At 38.1% G+C, this 22,031-nt stretch overlaps 1 protein-coding gene across 2 annotated transcripts; it reads right to left on the bottom strand.

Annotated features, from left to right (window-relative positions):
• Positions 1–2,716: 2,716 nt before the first annotated feature.
• On the bottom strand, positions 2,717–22,031 carry Stlk (Ste20-like kinase). Of its 2 annotated transcripts, XM_045725041.2 has the most exons (8): positions 21,971–22,031; positions 15,026–15,276; positions 11,563–11,781; positions 11,210–11,442; positions 7,589–7,760; positions 6,879–7,065; positions 6,355–6,603; positions 2,717–3,592 (listed from the first exon to the last, which is right to left on the bottom strand). In XM_045725041.2, the coding sequence occupies exons 1-8, from the start codon at positions 22,014–22,016 to the stop codon at positions 3,516–3,518; spliced, it is 1,434 nt and encodes a 477-aa protein (XP_045580997.1). In that variant the 5' UTR covers positions 22,017–22,031; the 3' UTR covers positions 2,717–3,515. The 2 variants fall into 2 exon arrangements, with proteins under 2 accessions (XP_045580997.1, XP_045581000.1); XM_045725044.2 differs by lacking the exons at positions 15,026–15,276; positions 21,971–22,031 and adding an exon at positions 17,735–17,764.

Below are 22,031 nucleotides of genomic sequence, written 5' to 3'. Positions count from 1 at the left end.
AATATTTAACAAATGAAGTTATATCGCATATGGTGTTTAATTACACCTATATGGACAAAAATACGAATTCCACAATATTCATTAATTATCAATAGTTTAGAAGAGTGGGGTTCGATGCTTTTTTTTTCTGTTCACCTATTTGTGCCTTCATGATCGAGCTTTTAGCTCTTGAGACCCGCCTTTCCAGTGGCCTGTTAAACAATAAAATGACTCCCGACCTATTATCTCTATAATATGTAACCTCCCACTGCTGGTCAACCATAATGACCATCCCCAGAATGCAGACCACAACGCTATCCAACTCCAAAGTACCTTTTTTACTACTAATTGAACGAAGTTATCAGGTGAAAGGGAACGTTGCTGAAACGTTCTATCCTACGTGGGCATCGAACATGGGAATCTTTGTTTGCAAACCGATGATGTGACCTAGTGCCTTAAGGGACCCTCTTCCCTTCTGTGTTCACCTAGTTGTGCTTGCAGAGGTTGAGCTCTGCTCTTTCGGCCCCCCTCTCGACTGTCAATCAATCAACTGTTACTATTTTTTTCTCACACCCCCACTCCCAGGAAGCAGCCCGTAACCGCTGTGTAACTCCCAGGTAACTATTTATTGCTGGGTGACAGGGGCATCAGTGAAAGAAACTGCCCATTTCCCTATAACGGCTCCGGAAATCGAACCTGGGCCACAGGATTACGAGTCCCGCGCGCTGTCCACTCAGCTACCAAACCTCTGCGCGCGCGCGAATGCGTATAAGGGGTGTAATGACTTTACCTGAGCAGGGTAATTGTATCCCTCGAGCACCGTCACGCAGGACTCCCACGTTAAGTACTGACGTCATTGGCTGCTGCTTCCCCGTCACCAGTGACGTCTGTGGTCCAATTTAATCAGTGATCGCCTTGGACTCTTAATACAATCGGTCAGCCCACTGCACTCTGCAACTTTTATTGACTAACAAGATTCCTAAATGGTTTAAAAAATTACAAATTATTATTATTCAACTGCAAGGCATATCAATAAGTTTTCAAGATAAATACTATTAGTGACCGTGGACAATAAAAAAAATCGATGACTATTGCCAACAATAATGGTAAATGTCTAGATATGCTAAGGAGACACTTAATTGATGTTCAGTTCTATTATACAGTTTCCCGGTATTTCTGGCTAGGCTTCCTGCATACTTAATGGCCCAAACCACCAGTGACGGTCGATTTGATATTGTTCATACCCCATACCCATCATGTGGGCGCAATACACACCTTATGGGCGGTGGTCGACGCCATACCCATCATGTGGGCGGTATAGTGAACCTCCTCTCCCTCATTCTCATCTTGTGAGCAGTATAATAAGTAATTATTGAATGAAGGCACCAGGCCGGGGAAACTATGTAGGTGTATAGACACTTGTAAATATACTATGAAGGAAAATAGTTTAGTGTTTTAAGCAATTTAATATATATTACGAATTATGTAAGTGTATAGTGAACCCTTCCCCCCCCCCATCCCATCCTGTTGGCAGTAAATATAATGAACCCCCCCAATACTTATCCTGTGGGTGGCATAATGAACCACGTACACATTCTACGAGTGGTAATGTACCCCCATACCCATCCTGTGGGTGATAGCAGAATATGTTAAAAGGCAAATATAGGCTCGGGAACAGAACCCCCAAATTCACTTAATTTAAGCAAGTTATTCTTCATAACTTAGTTACACAGTTTAGTGTATATATTTTAAGTTTTTATATATACAGGTACCTGTGTATGTATATTATATATATATATATATATATATATATATATATATATATATATATATATATATATATATATATATATATATATATATATATATATATATATATATATATATATATATATATATATATAACATTGCACAGGGTGCAATCCCTAAACAGTTGCCCAACTCCTGGGTAAACATAGGTACAGTATTAGGCAAAAGGAAACATGGCCAATCATTTCTGTCCAACCCAGGAATCATACCCACAATCTGCACTTACGAGTCCAGAACAAAGCCAACTATACAGTACTATACTATATACTCACTATATACTCCTATTTTTATTACTGTACACCCCTTTTATCCATTTGTATTCTTCATCTTGTCAGCCTTTATTTACATTCTCTAGAATGGCAAAGAGTAAAGTTTTTGTATATCTTTTCATATGAAACTTTGTCATACTTCGCTGAATCCGTTCAAGTGAATTTATGTCTATTATCGTAAAACAAAATTTTTATTGCATAAAAATAGTGCCTGACAAGAGTAAGATAAGGCTGAAGAATAACATCATTTTATTGCCAATGACTCCCAGTATCCTATTTGCATTATTCTGAACATTTATGCATTAATTTTGGGGGGCTTTAGATCCCTATTAAGATAACCGTCTTTCCCATTCAACACCATCATGTCGATTTCTGGTAACTTGTAAAATAAGACAAGTATGCCACCTTTCCCATAGTTTTGGGTGTCCTACTTGCAGTCGAGGTATAAGACTTGCCTCATAATTTCCCATGTGAAAATATATAAAGCAAAATCTACTTTATTATACCCAAAACACACTATAATGGTTGTATCTACAATACTTACCTCTTACAAACACACTTGGTTATAACAGTTGTTTAATGCAGTAATGTTTTAAACAAAAATAATGCAATAATCCAAAGTAAATGAAGTTAATTTACAATAAAACTCGGTGCACCAATCAGGTACAAATTCATTTATTTAAAATACTTTGCTTGTACCACCCCTAATGATGTGAAAATACAGAGTGAACATCATTAGGTAACATGTCCAATATAAACCTATTCATTAACTTGGTACAGTATTCAGGAAATAAATGTTCATGGTATGTCTGTTAGGCATAATAAATTTGAAAGAAAAATATAACATGCTTTGATATCCCTGAAATGATTTGAACATACTTAAAAATTATTTGAACAATATACTACTAACAAATAAAATACGCAAACATGAAAGAATTAATTGGAAAGATAGCAAATATACTATGCAATCTGTTCACAAAGCATTTACATTGTTTAACCTTTCTACAACCTCTAAATTTGGCAAGCTGCTGCTGCTATAACCCCAGATCAGCCATATTAAGCTTCTCTCTCTAAAGCCGACTAGTGTATCAAGCCTCCTGCCTCTCTTCCATCCACTGCAGAAATAAATGTACCACTCACTGGGAAACAAATTATAGGAAAAACACTAGTAATGTTTTAATAGTCCCAAAAGTTATATAAAACTGCTTTTGTATAAAGCCGTCTCGGTTTATTAATCGCGAATTTCAATCTTATCTCCTAATGACTGTTGCTACTGTATTTATACACAATTTTTGTATAAAATCAACTTATCCCCGAGATATGCAAGGAACATCCACTTCCTGCAATATTAAAAAATTATGAAAAAGCCTTGCCAACTAGCATTTCATAAAATACTATACATAAATTATACAATGCCATTCACATAACCAATGTACTAGAAGTATTATGCAACTAATATTAAAAGTCCCATGCTATTTCATCATTTATACACATTTGTTCTATACTTTTTTCTAGTAGGTCAGGAATAGTGTCCCCTGAAAAAGAGAGAAGATAATTACAGCACTTAAATTATACTTAGTTCTGCAGTACTGTACTAAATTGTAAACATATAATGCGTATTAAAATAACATAACATGTACATGATATAAATGTTGTAGTACCTAAACATGCCATGACTGCCATGATATATCCATACAATATGACCCTAACTATCGGGACCAATTGGTACCTCCAGATATGTAGATAACCAAGAAACCATTGGAATGAGGATGAAACATCTTCAGTCAGGTTCTCCTGGTAGTTCTCCATCATATGATATGTCAACATTTAAATTCTGTTCAGTGGAATTCACCCAAAGGAGTGTGAAAAATTAAGATAAAGTCAATCCTTTAATATGGTTCTGATCACATTTTTAAAGAATTTCTTGTCTTAGAAAAGCCACAGAGTAAATTTAACATTAAATTTTATGGTTCTTTTTCTTTTTTTGTTACAGTCACAAAATATGAAAAAATTGGTTATAATATGAAAATAGCATTGAATGTAATGAAACTCCTCTTTCTGGTAGAGCTCCCTGAAGCTATCTTCCTGAGATTGTTACATGCTAAAGGATCACATCAATCATGGAAGTTCTGATTGGCCCACAAGGGACCAGAGCCTGCCCCCCCCCCCCCCCCTCACAGAGGTGCTGGGATAAAGTGACTGTCCATCACACAACTTGGAAAGCATCAAGAAAATCAGCCAATCCAAAGATTGCATTTCCCAGGTCGCCTGCAGTGTCACCAAGTCTAGTCAGCCTGCTGTCTACCATTGGGCACATTACGTTCACAAATACGCTGTTTAGCCACAGTCTTCTCCAACATGTCCTGGGCTGATATTCAGGCTCAGGAGTTTTGGCATTCTAACAGGGTTCTGGCAGCCTGGTATTCAGTTAATATTCCCGGTCCCAGTCAGACTTGTGCTGCTTTGGACTGTATCTCCTGGTCTGGTTTCTCTTCCTAGTGCCTGCACCTCTCCGTCTTAATGGTAAGTACTATTCTCATTCTCTGTGCTACATGAGCTTTCAGGTAGCCATCAAAGTACTCCAGAAATCCAGTCTTGAATGTAATGAAACACCTCTTTCTACTACAGCCCTGGTGCCCTGATTTCCTCCCTCCCTCCCTTCCAGATTTATCAGCGAGTTGTTCATTAGCTCCAGAATTGACCAGAGGAGCTTGCTGCTAGAAGGGGCTGGGCAGTCTGGTGGTGACAATCAGTAATAATGCATTTTAAGCAAGTTTGTGTGAACTGTTTGCATAATTGCTTGGCAGCTTTCAAGGCTTTGTTTTCTGTGAACCTTCCAGTTGTCCATAAAGCTTTGTTGGCTTTCAGGATGCCTTCAAGGTGGAGTGGCAAATTGTTACCCACTCACTGTGCCTCTGAGGGGGCCAGGTTCTGGCTCTTGTCCCCAGTAGGCCAACCAGAACTTCCGGGACTGATGTGACCTTCCAGCATGGAGCCATCTTGGCAAGATAGTTTCAGGAAGTCACCAAGGGGGCTCCCTTAAAAATGCAATTTTTCAGAAATTTGAATCAGCTCTGGAAAGATATGATCTGGATTTTGGATGTTGAACTAAAAACAAAGTTATCAATGCATACAAAGAGCAATCATGTAAACTGTAAGGTTGCTCAGGTCTCGAGACCATGTTTGTCAGGTTGCCTCCCGTGTGGTGGTAGGTGTAGCAGTTACATTGGTGCAAGCCAACAGTTTGCTCTAACAATATTTAGTGATCCATTTCTTGCATGGCACATTGGTAACACACTCGCCCCGCGCTTCACAAGTGGTTTGGCCTAGGTTCGTATCCTGGCCGGGAAGGTTCAACTAGGCACCAATCCTTAACAATATGCCTCTGTTTACCCAGCAGTGACTGGGTACCTGCTTTTTAAAGGATTGGTGGATCATATTCCAGGGTAACTAGAGGGCACGGCTTACTATGAGGTATGGAAAGGAAAAGCTCTCAGCCTACTAACAGGAGTCAGGAGTCAACAGTCATCTGTTCCTCTACCCACTTGCATGATGGAAAAAAAAAAATGGTTCCTGAGTGTTCTGTAAAGTGCCCTCTCGCAGTTATATCAGGCATACCTGGAGCATACCTAAAGAGGGTTTCGAGAGTTCTTCTACTCCCCGAATCCAGCATGAGTCCAGGCTCAAGCTATGAACAGAATTTTCCAGTCTCTTCCTGGAAACTGAGGAAGGGCCAATTTGAAAAGATTAAAACAATTGTTACAGATTGTTGACCTGCTCAGCCTTAACAGACATGTCCTAGAGTCAGTAGATCCTTTGTCTTAGGAAGCAACTAAGTTCCAGAGCTCAGCTTGTGTATACAGTGTATATATATACATGTACTAGTATATTACATACTGTAATAATTTAGCCCGTCTTCTCGCTTATCTTATATCCACTAAAACTACAAACAACTTACTCTTTCAAAAATATTTGCATTTTTTCTTAAAAAGAAACTTAAAATTACAGAATACTGTATATAAATCAAGCAATATTTTTAATTAATTTTTAGTTTTGGTAAATGAGAAGTTCTTATACACTATGCTATGTGACATACAAAAGACTATAGTAAGCCAAAATGTTTGAAAACATTAGTAGAGTACTTTAGTTATTCAAAATAACATAAAAGATGCTGGTACAATAGCTACCGTGTGTATTAATCAAAATAACTGAAGGGTGTTATAAACGAAACTCATACAAGAATACTCGATAAATATGTACTGTATATGCAACTTGTGTAAAACAACCTCCTCCTCACCAATCTCTGTCTGCTGGGTTAATGGTACAACGGGATGGAGGAACTGTGGCAACGTCCCATTGAGCTTGCGAGTGTGTCTAATAAACTGATGGTGTAGGAGGTCTTCAGCAGAGGGTCGATTTTCTGGAATGCATTCTAAAGCTTGAGCAACAAAGTTGTGGGCTGCAGCTGTGAAGAGGCGTTGGGAAATAGCCATACTGGTGAGGTTATCGCCAACGCTACCACCGACACCTGAATCCGTCGCCATACCTACAAATCAAAATATATTTATGGGAATGGTAACAAACTGCCTGTCAGATTAAGCAGCATTATTCACATCAAAATCAACAAGTCTGTCTGATTCATGTCAGAATGGAAAGATAAGGTGGATGGTGTAAATCAAATACTTTAAGCTTAAAGCACAAGTTACACAATTCTCAAGCAACTTCAATACATTAGTGACCCCTCCCTCCCTCACTTTGAAACGAGGGCATTTCAAAAACCCTCGTAAACATCAATCCTTTTAACAATATAATAAAACCTACCTTGCCCATTTTCTGCATTCTGAGGACAGGTGGATGCATCATAAAGATAGGGCACTCGGTCTTCCAGCTTCTCTAACAGCATAAGAGTTGAAGGTATTCCTCTGTATGGTACTTCTCCATTGCCTAGTTCACAAACAACAATGCCCACACTGTAAACATCACTCTTCTCACTGTAACCATATAGATCCTGCAAACAGTAAAAACATCACAATAATTCTAATGCCAAGACAATATATACTCCTGTACTTTTGTATCCCTTCTCATAATAAATAGAGTACAGTACTATGAATTACAGAAAGGTAATGAATTAAATTTTATGTTATACAAGTAACAAATATGCATCACTTGTCTTCCTTCCTGTGGTAGTAAGTATAGTGAATTGCTCTGGAATGTTGTAGCAAAGAAAAAATAACGTAAAACATTTACTTTCATATTGGGAAATTAAAAACAATAGGTTTCACGCTAGGATTTCAGTTTGTTTATGCTCTTAACTGTTTCCTTTGAAACAACCATGCTCTTATCCAACTTAGGAAAGCACTCCAATACACAGCCTCTGCCTATCTAATCAGTCATTCATGAAGCACAGTATAAAAGGCTTTGCTAAAGTCACCACCTTGCCAATACTGTCACAAGTATGCCAAAAAAGAACAATGTAAATTTTGTAGCACACATCAATAAGCACACACATGTACATATGAATGAATCCTCACCTGTGCAAGCAATTCAGGGCTGGCCCAGTTAAGATTATAGCGAGCTTGGTGAGGATAACAATGGACGGATTTCTGCAATCTGGTGCTGTCCATAATGCAGGTGCTGTGTCGCAAACCACTCAAGGCAACACGGCCTATACTATCTATTAAAATATGACTCCCTCTCACTGCCCTGAAAAGTAAAAGTAAATTAAAATTAAAAAATTAAATAATATTAAAATATGACAAAAATAAGACATTATACTGTATAGGTAAAGCACCTTTCCCAGCAGGCCACTCCATTTCTTCCGGAGGCAAAATACATTCTGGCTGAATTAAGCAGTATTATGCCCAGTCAGTGAAGACACCACCACATGGATGCAGTATGAATCTTTCCAAATGTCCCTGGCAGGTCACGTACTGTGCTAAGGAGTCAACGAAGAATTATTCAATTCAGTCCGAGATAACCTCTAGAAAGTTCATCCATAAATATTCAAAGCTTTTCCAAGCCTTACTTGGCATCACAAGAACAACCCAGTAGCACTCAATTGCCAAGTTGGCCTGCCTGGCAGCTACTAGATGGCAACACCAAAACAAACGTCATTGACCAAAGCCTCCCAGTGTACTTCCTGACAAAGAGAAAAATCTATGGATAGAAGAAGCAGGAAAATGTGGAAAGCAATAGGGGCAACCTTGTTCACTGCTCATAATGAAGCTTTCCATTTACAGTACATTACTGTGCAATCAAAGCCCTAGTCCTGAGCTATACCACTCACTCACTCCTAAATGCAAGAGTGGAATTAGAAGGCAGAACAAATTTAAATAAATGGGCAGGACTCACCTGTAATGAAGCATCAGGGTCAGGAAACATCTGGCAGCCATGAAAGACAAAACATTACAGCATCCAGATCCCCATCAGAGGAGATGATCATCTGACTGATAGCTGACAAAGTGTTACAAACTGGCATCACAAAGGGGAAATCTTAGAGAAGTAGCAATCTACAAGTATGCAGTTAGACTTTCAAAATCTATGAGCTATAATGTTCGAACAGGAAATTGTCAAGAATGTATTCAGTTTGGTGAACTTGTGGTTGTGCTGGTGTTCCAGACAAGCCAAAACTATGTGAGATGTTGTGTCTGCTAAAGCCGGGATTCTGAAGCTTAATTTGCCAAGCACAAAAAAACAGAATCTCCGGTTATCAGTAAATCTTGAGAATATTCAGCCAGAAGGGAAAACGCCAAATAGTAGTACAGTATATGTGACCAACTAGGCTTACCATCCAATCCCTAAATTACAGATGGATATGGAAATGTCAGTATGTGTCCTAGAGATTCAAAGAAACATGCCATGAATGATTTGCTATCTGGCAAACAATAAACATAGTGATCATCCAAAAATACTGAATGGCAAAGTGAGCAGTGACCCTCAACAAGTCAAGGATCGTCATTCTCCTTTTGGAAGAATCCATCTTCACGACAAAACAGAAGAGACTAGACCTGCAATAAATAGGGCAGCTCGGTCACCTCTCTGTCAACATCTCTCAAATCTGGGTGTGGAATGGTGGAGTAGCACTAGGGAAATGAGGGGAACCTTGCTCGGGGGAGCCAAGACTGTGACCGAGTAATCCAGGGGTCAAAAACAAAAGGCCAGCTGATCTAGTCTGCCTGGCCTGCCATTACCTTCAACAAATTCAAAATAAGTATGCCCTTGTTATATACTGGTATTAAAATATTTTAATTTTTAAGCTCTGACTTCGCAAATGCCTCCTGAAAATTCAACTTTAAACACTTTCCTATACTGCAGGAGAATAACCCCACTGACACTTCAAAATATGTCTGCTATATGTGTACTTAGAACTTGATTCTCTTTACATTTTGCCGACATTCGGTCACACAAGGTGACCGCCAAAGCACTGAACTTGTGAAAATCAAAATTTCATGCAGGCTTTTTTCCTTTTTTAAATTTTCCCAGAAATATGTTTTTGAATCCCAGATTTATCCAACTTGGTGATCATGCAAAAAAATTAAATTCACAAAGTTGAACACTAAAGTAAGTAAACACAGACTCACACCAAGGTGACGTAGTAGGTAACTCACCTACTCTAGCCTGGAACCTGATTTAGAAAAACTTTCCCAAAAGAAACTCATAACCCCACACCCAAGGGGCACATCTTTCTCTGGACCCTGTCCTAGAACAGGTTGCCAGCCCATGATAAGCCAAGGCATCCCTGACACAAGCTTCCCAAAAAATCTCCAGACATCCTCGACATCATTGTCACTACGATCCATTACAAAACGTCAATCAAAAGAGGCCGCCAACAGCCCTAAAAAGTCCTTCAAAAAGTGAGCCGAGCCTGCCAGTCCCAACCAGAAGGGACAGCATACAAATGAGCTGCACTTATTTGGGAAACAGGCACAATAGACATTATACCAAACCCAAGAGTAAGAAAACATACACAACACCCCTCCTCAAGAAGGAAGAATGACTGGGCAATGCTCCTTAACTGTTCATCCCTGTTTGCCCAGCAGTAATTAGGGGACCTGGTTGCAAAGTAATGGAAGAGAATATTCCAGGGAAAACTAATAGTGCAAGGCTTAAGATGAGCAGGTTTCAGCCAGAACACACTGTGCAAAGCCTGAAATAAGAAATGCTTGTTCTTTAAAACATACTGTACCACCTCCTCAGAGAAGTAGAGGACAGAAAAGAGAAAAAAAAAAGTCCAAGAAACTCCTGGAATGTATCCGATACCACTTGCCTGGAGGCAAAACACACATTGAAAAAGTCGACAACTAAATCACAAAGGATTAACATGAATATTTTTGGCAAATCTCCAGCTGCTGCAGACACTGACACTCTTATGTCTCAAGAGCTCAACCACTCCAGCTGATCACAATTTGCTCGAGGCCGAGACAAGTGCTCCAGGCAGACGAGTCTTAAAGTCAGCTGTAACAAGTTTCTGCAATGATGGGGAAACCTGGACATAAGAATTGCCAGAAATTAACCTCTAGGGACAAAACATGAGCATAATGATCCTTACTGACTGATTTTGTTCATTTATTATGCACTGTATATCCATCCCATGGGCAGTAGTGGAAAAGGTTACAAAGGCATATAATGGGCTCAGGAACTGAACCCCATACAGCCTTATTGATTGAATAAAGTAATTATCAAAATAATTATTTATTGAATAACAACTATTCTCCACTAATACTACAATAAATGTTACAACATTTTTCTACTCTAGCACAAGGGTTCTGCAATACAACTTACTTCACACAAAATATGAAATGACCTGCCAAGTAAAAGGAGAAGGGATCCTGATATAGAAGCCAGGAAGCAGAAGTAGAATCAAACTTAAACAGACCAAAGATCAAGTCTTAGGCATGGTTCATGTCTCAACCAGAACATTAGTACCTTAGGCATAATATACCAAATGTGAGGCAAAAGAGAAGCAACATAGTACTCAAAACTTTCTTTCAATCTAAATTCACATTCTAGAAACCATGGTCATCCTTAATTAAGCAGAATGCTTTTAATTATTCATCTCTTGAGAAAAACTTCACTGAACTTGCATCTTGAACATTAATATGAAATAAACTTAATGTATACTGTACAATGAAAACTAGTATAATAAAATTTACCTGTGAATGATGCGTTTGGAATGAAGATAGGAAAGACCATGCAAGACATCCTTTATAACAAGTGCAAGAGCAGGCTCAGGTAGGCCGTCTGAGAAGTGTGTGGCGACAAGACGTGAGGCCGAAGTGTAACCTAATAACGGCATTACTATCCATAGTTGTTGTGAATATATAAAGGAAGCCATATACTGGATGATATTTCTATGTCTGAGCTGCTTCACCATCAGAATCTCATGCTGTAAAAAACAGTATTTAAGTATTTACATTCATGAATATGACTTTAAATAAATAAATTATAGTCATGAAATCTCAATTATATATCGCAATAAAATATATAGAGAAATAGGTATACCTACTTGGATTAACTCAAACTCATCTTCACATTTATCCAACTCATAGATCTTAAGAGCAACATGGTTGTTTGATGGCTTGTGTCTGGCAACCCACACTGTGCCCTTACCACCGCACACAGACCCAAGAGGGCTCCACACATCGTAGTTCTCAGTTGATGCCTCAAAGGACACCATGCTGGGAGACCGTAATTCCAATGCAAAGCTCTCCGACTTTATGCGGCTCTAAAGAAAAACAGCTATGATGAATTATCAGTTTGTATGAATAATCTACACAGTTCTTCAACATACTGATCAATTACTTGCAAAATTAACAGGCTGTGAAGGATTATTTTGTCAAAGTAACGATATTTCAGTATCGTATGTAATTACCTCAACACTTTTTTCCAGCTGCATCTGATTTTCCATCATGTTCCCACAGAGGGTCGAAATGGAACTAAACTAAACAATTTATTCTAGTAATTAGAAAGCTCACTCATTCCATCTACAGTATACCTTAAGAATCATTAAAAAATAAGGGGCTGAATATAATAATAATGCCCTGTTCTGGTGGACAACTCGGGAGCTCCCTAAGCTGAAGCACTGATTCTGCCAAGCCTTAGTTAATCACACCAGTCCTTTAAAATCCAACCTTGTTTACCAGGAGCCAGGGCCAGAATCTGGCTTGCTCTATGAGAAGAGAGTTTGAGGATCAGAGGTCATCCCACAATCAAGGAAAAATCCACAAGAAAGGATAGGTGTTACTAAATGAATGACTTCTTGATGGAAATAATCACTGCCACAGGGTAAATGTGCCTGACTGCCACCATATCACCCAGTCTCAACCACCATATGATCACTACATACAAAATAGTAACAGGAATTGATAAAATCGATAGGGAAGATTTCCCGAGACCTGGAACTTTAAGAACAAGAGGTCATAGATATAAACTAGCTAAACACAGATGCCGAAGAAATATAAGAAAATTCACTTTCGCAAACAGAGTGGTAGACGGTTGGAACAAGTTAGGGGAGAAGGTGGAGGAGGCCAAGACCGTCAGTAGTTTCAAAGCATTATATGACAGAGTGCTGGGAAGACGGGACACCACAAGCGTAGCTCTCATCCTGTAACTACACTTAGGTAATTACCAAAACCCCCTTATTCATGAGTTACTAGTACTGAACCCCATAGTCCCCACAGTGAGGAACAGCACAGGGAGTAACCGAGGGGCTCACCAGAAAATGTTGCTTCACAACGGCATCTCAGTAGAGAACCCTGGCCCCTGTTGGAATGAAATATCAAGTTTGAACACACAATGCAGTCAGTTGGCATAAAACTAAAAATATTGTAGTGCATATGAAAATGATAAAAACAATGGCCAGACAAAACAATTGTTCCAGGGAAAGCCTGTCACTTAGCTGAAAATGAGAGAGAGATCATCAACCACACAGAGGTTGTGCATAACGATCGGCATCAGGTAAATGAGATAGCGGGCTGGCCGAGATCCCGTGTGACCTGGGCAGCCATGTGGTTGCAATCGAACACATTAATGGTAGGGGGTTTACCCTGCAACATCGTTTATTTCCTTCAAGCTGTATTTCTGTAATTGAACTTAATATTTCTGCCAAATTCTTTCTAGTGTTTTATTTAATTTACATTTCCAAATTCCTCTTGCCTTGAAGAGTGAGCCAGAGTTTGGTCCTGGCTTCCAGTAGGCAAGGGTGGGTCTCGGAGTCTGGTACAATTTGCCATGGCTTCGTGGACCAATGCTTAAGCTCGGGGGGGGGGGGATGCTACTACTGAGAAGGACCCTCCCAGAATAACAAATAAATGTTGATAAATGGTTTAAGATCTTGGAGCTTTATTGCATATAACAAAGCATTTCGTATATGATATATCGAGGAGGAAAAGGACAACTCATTATCATGATTTATGGAACTAGTTGTGTTTGGTATATTCTATATATATACAGTATATATAGTATACCATATTCAAATGCTTCCCAAGGATTTTAAGGAAGTCAGTCATGGGTGACCTCACAGCTTTGCTAACAAAAGTATTTATCCAAGTTAGATTAAATCTGAAAACATTGAGAATTTTTGCATAAGGAATGGACCTTTAAAAATCCCCCTAAACACGCAGTAGTACAAGACTTATCACGCATCCTCTCCCAACCTTTTGTCCTCTAGCATGTATACTCACTCAACTCTCTCATTCTATCCTAACCAACTGAATTTCATCCATACCCATTTCGTGACAGGGATGTAAAGCAATCTTAGAACTTGAGAGGTGAATTGGTAACTGGAAAAAAAAATACAAGGCCCACTGTCCTAAGTAGAAAGACAGTCACAAAAAAGGGAATACTGTAGTAGAGGATGCAACTGTATGGAGAAAGTTGTTAAAATTAGGAACTGGCACCTAGCAAGTGTCTTCAAAAAATAAGAAAATAAAGAAGTCTGCTGATTCCAAATTTACTGAGTAAGGAAGAGGCTCCACTGTGTAAGGATAAGCCACTCCAGTATAATACTAATCTTGGGTGCAAGCTAAACTTTTTATATTATAGAATAATATATGCCTGAATGAATCTATGTCACTTTCCAACTTGAAATAAAATTACTGTATTAGTATGTATTACAACATAAATGAGCTTATCAGCAAGGTGATTGAAAAGTAGCAGAATGCTTTCCACATTAAGTGTTGTATTTCCATGCTTTACATGTACAAGTACTTTGTACCATAAACACAATAAAACCACATAACATGCTTAAATTATCCACAACACACATATAATAATAATAAACAATACAATTAATTACATAATGAGGGAAATGTCATACATTGCAAAAGATAACTTTAATAAATTAAAAACTAAATACAGTAACATAAAAAAATTGTCATATGTGAAAGAATGCCAATGAAAATCATTTGACAGATACTATACTGACCAGCCAGCATTAGACAAAACTGTACAGTATTATGAATATCTAAACGATGTAATAATGTATAATTTTCATTAATACAGTATACAGGTATTAAGATATTACCCAGTATGAGCTTAAATAATTAGCACAATACAACTTAACTTTACCATCTATTTTTCTTCTGTGCCACTACACAACTGTCCTCCTTGCAAGGACAGAAAAATTTTCTTTTTTAGTATTATCAAAATATCAAACAGCAAATATCAAATGTAAAACATTACTCCCATAGAAACAAAAATAACAACCTGAATATTACCAGCATTTAAGAAATAAATGAGACAAAGCACAATTTAATTATACAGTACTGAGAAAATTTACCAAAGGACAAGTTCACAAGCCATATTTAAAGGGAAACAAACTAACCCAAACCAAATTTTTAGCAAGCAGAAGACTGCAAACACGTAAACAGAACAAGAAATAAAATTGCTGCGTACAATAACCATGCAAAATGAAAGAGTGCAAACCCCAGGAGCCGGGCAGCACAAGACACATTGGCTCAGTATCTTACGAGGGGCTGGTATGCAGTGTCAGTATGACCTAGGCGCACATCTACGCGCACATCAGGGGAGACGGCCAGATTGGCTATGCGGGAACACGCACACGGACAATCAAGGCACGACATGACCCACAGACTGACAGAAACTGACACTTTCTCAGACTGAGTGAATGAAGAGATGCTGATGTGTGTCCTAGACTGCTCCAAGAGTCCAGAGTCCAGTGACTGCAGTACACCTTTTATTTTAATGCTTGCTCCAATGCCTGCCACAGGAAATAACAATGATGTGAATTTATTTATATTTTCAAACAAGTTCATTAGCTACTTTCAAGTATAATAATACCTATCGTGTAAGTCAATGCATAACTTCAGTGAATCAATCAATCAATATCATGTGTAGTTTTTCCATCATTCCAAACACCTAATCTTCAGTAAATTTATCAATTAGAAACAACCATACAGAAACAACTCCCAAAACACTCTGCTGGGGGAAATATGTACATCAGTGAAACAGCTGTCATTTGCATGTACACTCGACAGAATAACAAAGGCTATGTTTAGCCAGTGACCACAGAAAGGAAAATTAAAGTAAAAAAATCATTAATGATAAAAGTTGTCAAACTGAAACAAAAGAAAACAAAACAATGGTTTTAAGGAGAGGAAGACTTTATGAAGTTGGGGAATGTGCTACACACAAGTAAATAGTGCTGAAATAAGATTTAAGGCAAAGAAAACACACAGTTGAAAGATCAGGCCAACTGGTCTGCAGTTTATCCTTTCTCTTAATATAACAAATACCATATATCAAAAAGCCTGGTACTCTTAAAGTCCCAACACCAGTATTGATGTCTACTTTGAAGGAGTTTACCAAAGCACTGAAAGTAAATATATAGTACTGTACTAGTAATATTTGTATTCTTTAAACCAAATTTAGAATTCTGTAAGAATTTATGAATAAGAAAGCTCAGATATGATTGATTATTTCAGTTTTAAGGCAATAAGAAAAATTTGATATTGTACACAATGAATGAACAAAGGAGCATTTAATATGATTTTTTTAGTTAAATTACTGAACATTTGAAATCTTCTAAAAGCTGAATGAAAGACCATTATGTTCCTGAGCTATCTCAGTTGCTAAGGTAAGTTTCTACTGTCCTTATAGGCACTTCATTATGCAATTAGGTAAGGGAACATTCTAGTACCAATGCTATAGGGGAACTTTACAAGCCATCCCTGCAATCACAATGGTACAAGGGAGCAGCAGAAGTTATCATCAGACTAGAATAGCCACCAGAAGATCCAATTCACATAAATTAAAGCCCTCCTTAACACCAGCGAGTGCTCTAACAACCAACTGGCCACTCTCGCCACTTACACTGGATGCCATTCGTGTGTGGCTCCCTAGAATAACAGTTCCTTCCAGTCTCACCTCACATTCTTTCTGACTACAAATCTAGTTTTAAAATCTAGCCATACATAAAATTAGTTATGTATAATAAAGTATAATAACAAAAAATAGTAAATGTTCAACTAAATAAATTGGGGATAGGGCTGGAACTATCAAATTGCCAGCATACAGAATGTATATAGGGTAAATATTATGAAGGAAATTTATATAGCATGTACTGTAAATCCAATGACTAAGGGAAGGAAATTATCAGGAGAATGTGCCAAGCAATTATGACTATATAGTACTTGAAAGGGGTCAGGATAAGGATTTGGGATGGGGCTAGTGAAAGGAATGGTGCCCAACCACCTGGATGGTCTAGGATTGAATGTCGACCTGCGTGAAGCGAGACCGTCGCTCTACCGTCCAGCCCAAGTGGTTGGGCTAAGCATAATAAATATAGACATAACATGAGACTTCTGAAGAATTACTTTTGTAATTCGAATCTCCTAGTAATTTGAATGAATTCACATCGAGTTTTTGACCTTTAAACTCAAATAGGAGTTCAGATTACCAAGATTTCTGCCAAACAAGTGGGGGATTCCTCTGAAGATGGGGATTCCTCTGAAGGTGGGGATTCCTCTGAAGGTGAAGTGACCAAGAATGGGGTAGGGAGGCCTCAAGAGAAAAAAAAAAGTTCCCTGTTTATCAAGAAAACCATAAAAACTAGGAAGGGTAACCTAAAATAAAGTCATGTGGGTTAAAAGAAGTTAGGGCATGAAATGTTGGACAAGAGAAGGTAGATCAGGAATTTGCACACCTATACTGTGTATACTTTAGGTAGTGTGCAGAACAGCACATCGTGTACCCTGAATCGACGAACTGCCCCACCTCTCTCCTAACATATAAACAGTGGCATTGCATGCATGTCAGGTAGTTTAGAAAGCTTGTTACTCCCCCATTCCAAAATTATGAAATGTGTTGTGGTTTATATGTTTTTGTGTGTATAATTTTCTGATTTGCTTATAGCCACAGTGCCCAACATTTGCTTTACCACTTTGTTCAGGGACACATGCAATTGGTGTTGAGTACACTTGGCAGTTTCCTTACCTTGTGTATGACCAAGGGTCCATTATATTACCTGCCTTTTGAGAAGTTTCCTGCTGTGCTGGTACAACTGCCACCCTGCTTGACTGATAATTCCTACAAAGTCAGTGGATACATACAAAGAGAACAACCAAGGGACTCATTCAGAAATGTTTATTTCATATACGGTACACTCAAAGCCAATTTAAACATCTGCAAATTTAAGGTAAATACCAACGTCTTGTTACCTTATGATAAGACATTCCAGGTGATCCTTACAATACAGTGACACTGTCTATCATACAGAACTTCAGCAATGGCAGATCTTCTGTTCTAAGAACATCAAAAAATAAACATACAAATATATATGCAAAAGTGATTAAAAATTCTAAAAAACAGCATGAGAACCTAATACATCACAAAAGCAAAATAAATGTGCAAAACTATTAAATACAAAATTAATACAAAATACACTTAAATACAAACTCTTTTCTATGTTGTGTCTTGTATGGTTTCCACGGTTGAGGACAGGAGCCTCATATACCAACGATGGACCTTCTCCAAGATTCAACGCGACAGTTACCTACCTCCTCCTAGTCGGCTATTTACCGCTGGGTGAACAGAGGTATCAAGTGCAATGCAACATCCATAAATATATTACCCTGCATGGAACTGAACCTAGGATCTTTCAGCTGTGAACGAACTCTGTTGACCACCACACTACAGTAGATTACACTGGCACTTTTTAAATATAGTGAACGAACTCTGCTGACCACCACACTACAGTAGATTATACTGGCAGTTTTTAAATATAGTATGTGTGTATATGTTAATGTAATTGGCATAAATGTATGATAAACTTCATGTAATGAGTTCATATGTGGAATAAACTTCATGTAATGGTGTCAAAGTGAAATAATCTTAAAAGACAGGCGACTCAAAATTGTTGCTACAAAAACAGTCGATGTGATCTGATCTGGGACCTTACCACCTACAAGTATTCCCGAGCAACTTTATTAGTTATTCATTCTCATTATCTCCTGGGGAACAATATCTCCAAACCAGATAAGTTTTTTTTTGTTTTTTAAATTCAGTACACAATGAATTATCTTCAACTAATTTCTAAGCAATGCACATCGTTGTCCTCAGAGGCCAACGACAACTGTATTCAGAACCTGTCAGTAAAAGCAATTGTGGGTCAAGTGAGTGACATCACGCTGCATACCAACACAGTTTTCTTTGGGTTTTGGATCGAATACTTTATCTGTTGTGTTATCCTATAGCCAAATGCTGTAGTATCCAACATTTAATTTTACTTCAGTACTTCCCTTTCACTTTAAGTGTATATACTGTATTACTTACATGTACAGTACAGGTACTTGAATTAGCATACTAAGCATTGCAAATATTTTGCAGCTATTAGTACAGTTGGGGTTCGTTCTAGACTCGCAATCGAGAATTCCAGGTTCAAATCCTAGGTGGAACAGAAATGGTTGGGTGTGTTTCCTATTACCTAATACCCTTGTTCACCTCTCAGTAAATAGGTACCCAGGAGTTGGTCAGCTTGTTGTGGGGTTGCCCAACCACTTGGGTTGGATGGTAGAGGAACGGTCTTGCTTCACGCAGCTCAACGTTCAATCCCCGACCATACAGGTGGTCGGGCACCATTTCTTTCCCTCATCCCATCACAAATCCTTATTCCTTCCAAGTGCTATATAGTCGTAATGGTTTGGCACTTTCTCCTAACAGTTCCATTCCCCTATTTTGGGGTTGCAACCTAGGGATTGTCAGCAATTTGATATAGACTTTGTGGGGGACCTCGATATAAGCCCACATATACATGTATATACACTGGCTGCCTGTCCCCCAACACAATGAATTATTATTACAAATAATCTAGGCAATGTGAATTTGAAAAGCTATACCAAACCACTGATCATCAAGTCAGCAAAATTGTACGGCTACTGTTAATGGTAAAATCCTTCCTGCTCCCAGATTCTGATGGATATGTTCCCATGGAGAAAGTCAGCAGTGGCCCTTGTGTGCTGTGATGAACTTTTTATATTGTATCGAAATGATTATGGCTACTGAGGAAGCTGTATACAAAATTGATAGGTATACTTTGCCATTTTCTAAACTATTTTGTTTTCATTTCTGATGTTCATTTACTCTTATTAGGTAAGGAAAGGATAGATTAGGCAGGGCTTAGCTATGATAGGCTAAGTTTAGCAAAGTTAGATTAGGTTAGGTAAAGTGGTGCACGAGTAGCTGACTCGCCATCATTTTTCTTTCCCTCAAAACAGAGAGATTTTCTATATTTAAATTAATTACAGTAGTGGGCACAGCATTTAACAATAGGATTGCCACCAGATACCTGAATTATCAACTACATGGTTGACTATACAGCCACTGAAGCAGTAATCCTAGGGTTTAATGGTTTAGCCACCACTGTCTTACATATAAATATTGTATAGAATACTGTACCACGTCTTGTTTTCTGTTGTGAGGAAGGAAAAATGGAAATGACATGTCAGCAATGCAAGCTTTATTAAACCTTCCCAAACCTGGTAGTAGACACACAAAGTGCTGATAATGATAAAGAGGCAAATAATAGGTGCATACTAGAGATGTATATTATACCCTGTAATAATTGACAAAATACACATCAATGAAACTTTCCAAAATTCAGATGAAAGGATTAACAAACAATGGTATACAGTACTTGCTATGTTGATAATACCAACTATGCATGTTTCACACATGAGAATCAATAGCAACATTTCATGAACTTAATCATCTAAGAAGTAAACATCAGGATAACAAATAAAGACTACTACTCTTGCTACATTAATAAACCATAAATATAAGCACACACAATCACAATCCTCACCTTTGCCTCTCTGACGTTATCTTTACCAATTCCCCCTTTTTATAAGCATTAGCTCTATGTATCTGTTGGATTTGATATAGCCCTTACTGGCATGATGTCATCCACAAATCAAGCCCACTTTTATCTTAAGTGTTTCTCTAACCAAACTTAACTAAACCTTATCATTGCCTAACTTAACCAAACTAGTCTGAATAATGTGCATGATGCTAAACAAACAAAAAAAGTAAAATATAATGACAGCTGGGTAATCCTCTGGTGTTTACAATGTTATCTTAGTATAAGTATAAATTTCACAATGAAACAATGAAAAAGATTAGTTTCCACAGAATTCTGTGAGCAACATGATTTTTACCCTTTTCAACAAGTGGTAATTAACACCTATTTTAATCTTATTTTTTTATATATATACAAGAGTTCTTACATTCTTGTAAAGCCACTAGCACGCAAAGCGTTTCAGGCAGATCCTTAATTCAATTTTTTTCCCCGGAATACGACCCCGGCAAATCGTTTAACAACCATGGACCCATTCACTCTTGGGTGAATAAAGACAACAGTTAAGGATTGGAGCGCAGTCAATCCTCGCCGGCCAGGATACGAACCCAGGCTTGAGTAGCTTGCGAAGCGCCGGGCATGTGCTTTACCACTACACCAGGGGGACTGCCAAGGAAATAAACGCCATGTGTCCCCGTCATTCCCTCACTCACAAACACTCACTGTATCTGATGCTACCCACTCACCCAATTTTTGTACAGTACTCGCAACTTTAGAATAATCAACACTTTAATTTATATTGTAGTTATGTTGAAATCAAATTCTGCTACAATGTACCTATTAATACTCTTACTTTATCTGTTAGGTTAAGGACCTGCCCAAAGCACTATGCGCGTTAGTGGCTTTGCAAGAATGTAAAAACACAGTGTTATGTACTCTCATAACCCATTGTACCTTCTTGCAATTAAATAAAAAAATAAACTTACACATACTAACCTTTCATTCACTACCCCACGCTCACCTTCAACATCACAATAACCCCATAGTAATGGCACTTCTGTCAAGTGAAACCCCCGTCACTCTGTCATCCTCATTCACTCTCCCGCTCCTACACTCATTGACTCACTCAGATATAGGGAATTTTATTCAACAAACAGTTTACCTATGAATTTCTCAGACCTAACCAAACCCTTCATAAACAGGTTTTAAGTTAGGTTTTCCATTTTTTCAACTCTATCTGCAAATAACCTATCTTACCCCATCTTAATCTACACAGTGCAAATACCTAGTCTAGCCTAGCCTATAATCCACTCAAAAGTATAAAAAAAAAAAATGCATGGACAAATAATATGGCTTATAAGTATTAGTATGGCTGTGAGTATTAGTGGTTTTAGTAATAGTATATACTGTACTGCACTTGTATCTAGAAATTCAACATTATGTGTGTAGCTCATTTTGCATGTATGTACTTTTCTCCCTAAATAAACATTATGAAGACCAGTTGCAAAAGGGGCCAATTTGATGTCATTGCAATATATACAATGTGTGAAGTATAGTGTGAGTTTAATACTAGCCTCATACAGTCACACACTCATACACTCACCCTTCCACCTGTCCCACATAGCAACGCCCTGAAGAATGTTCACCATACACCCCCACAACAC

The sequence above is a fragment of the Procambarus clarkii genome, chromosome 70 (genome assembly GCF_040958095.1).
Source record: "Procambarus clarkii isolate CNS0578487 chromosome 70, FALCON_Pclarkii_2.0, whole genome shotgun sequence".
NCBI lineage: Eukaryota > Metazoa > Arthropoda > Malacostraca > Decapoda > Cambaridae > Procambarus > Procambarus clarkii.
This window is presented reverse-complemented; position numbering and strand designations above follow the sequence as displayed.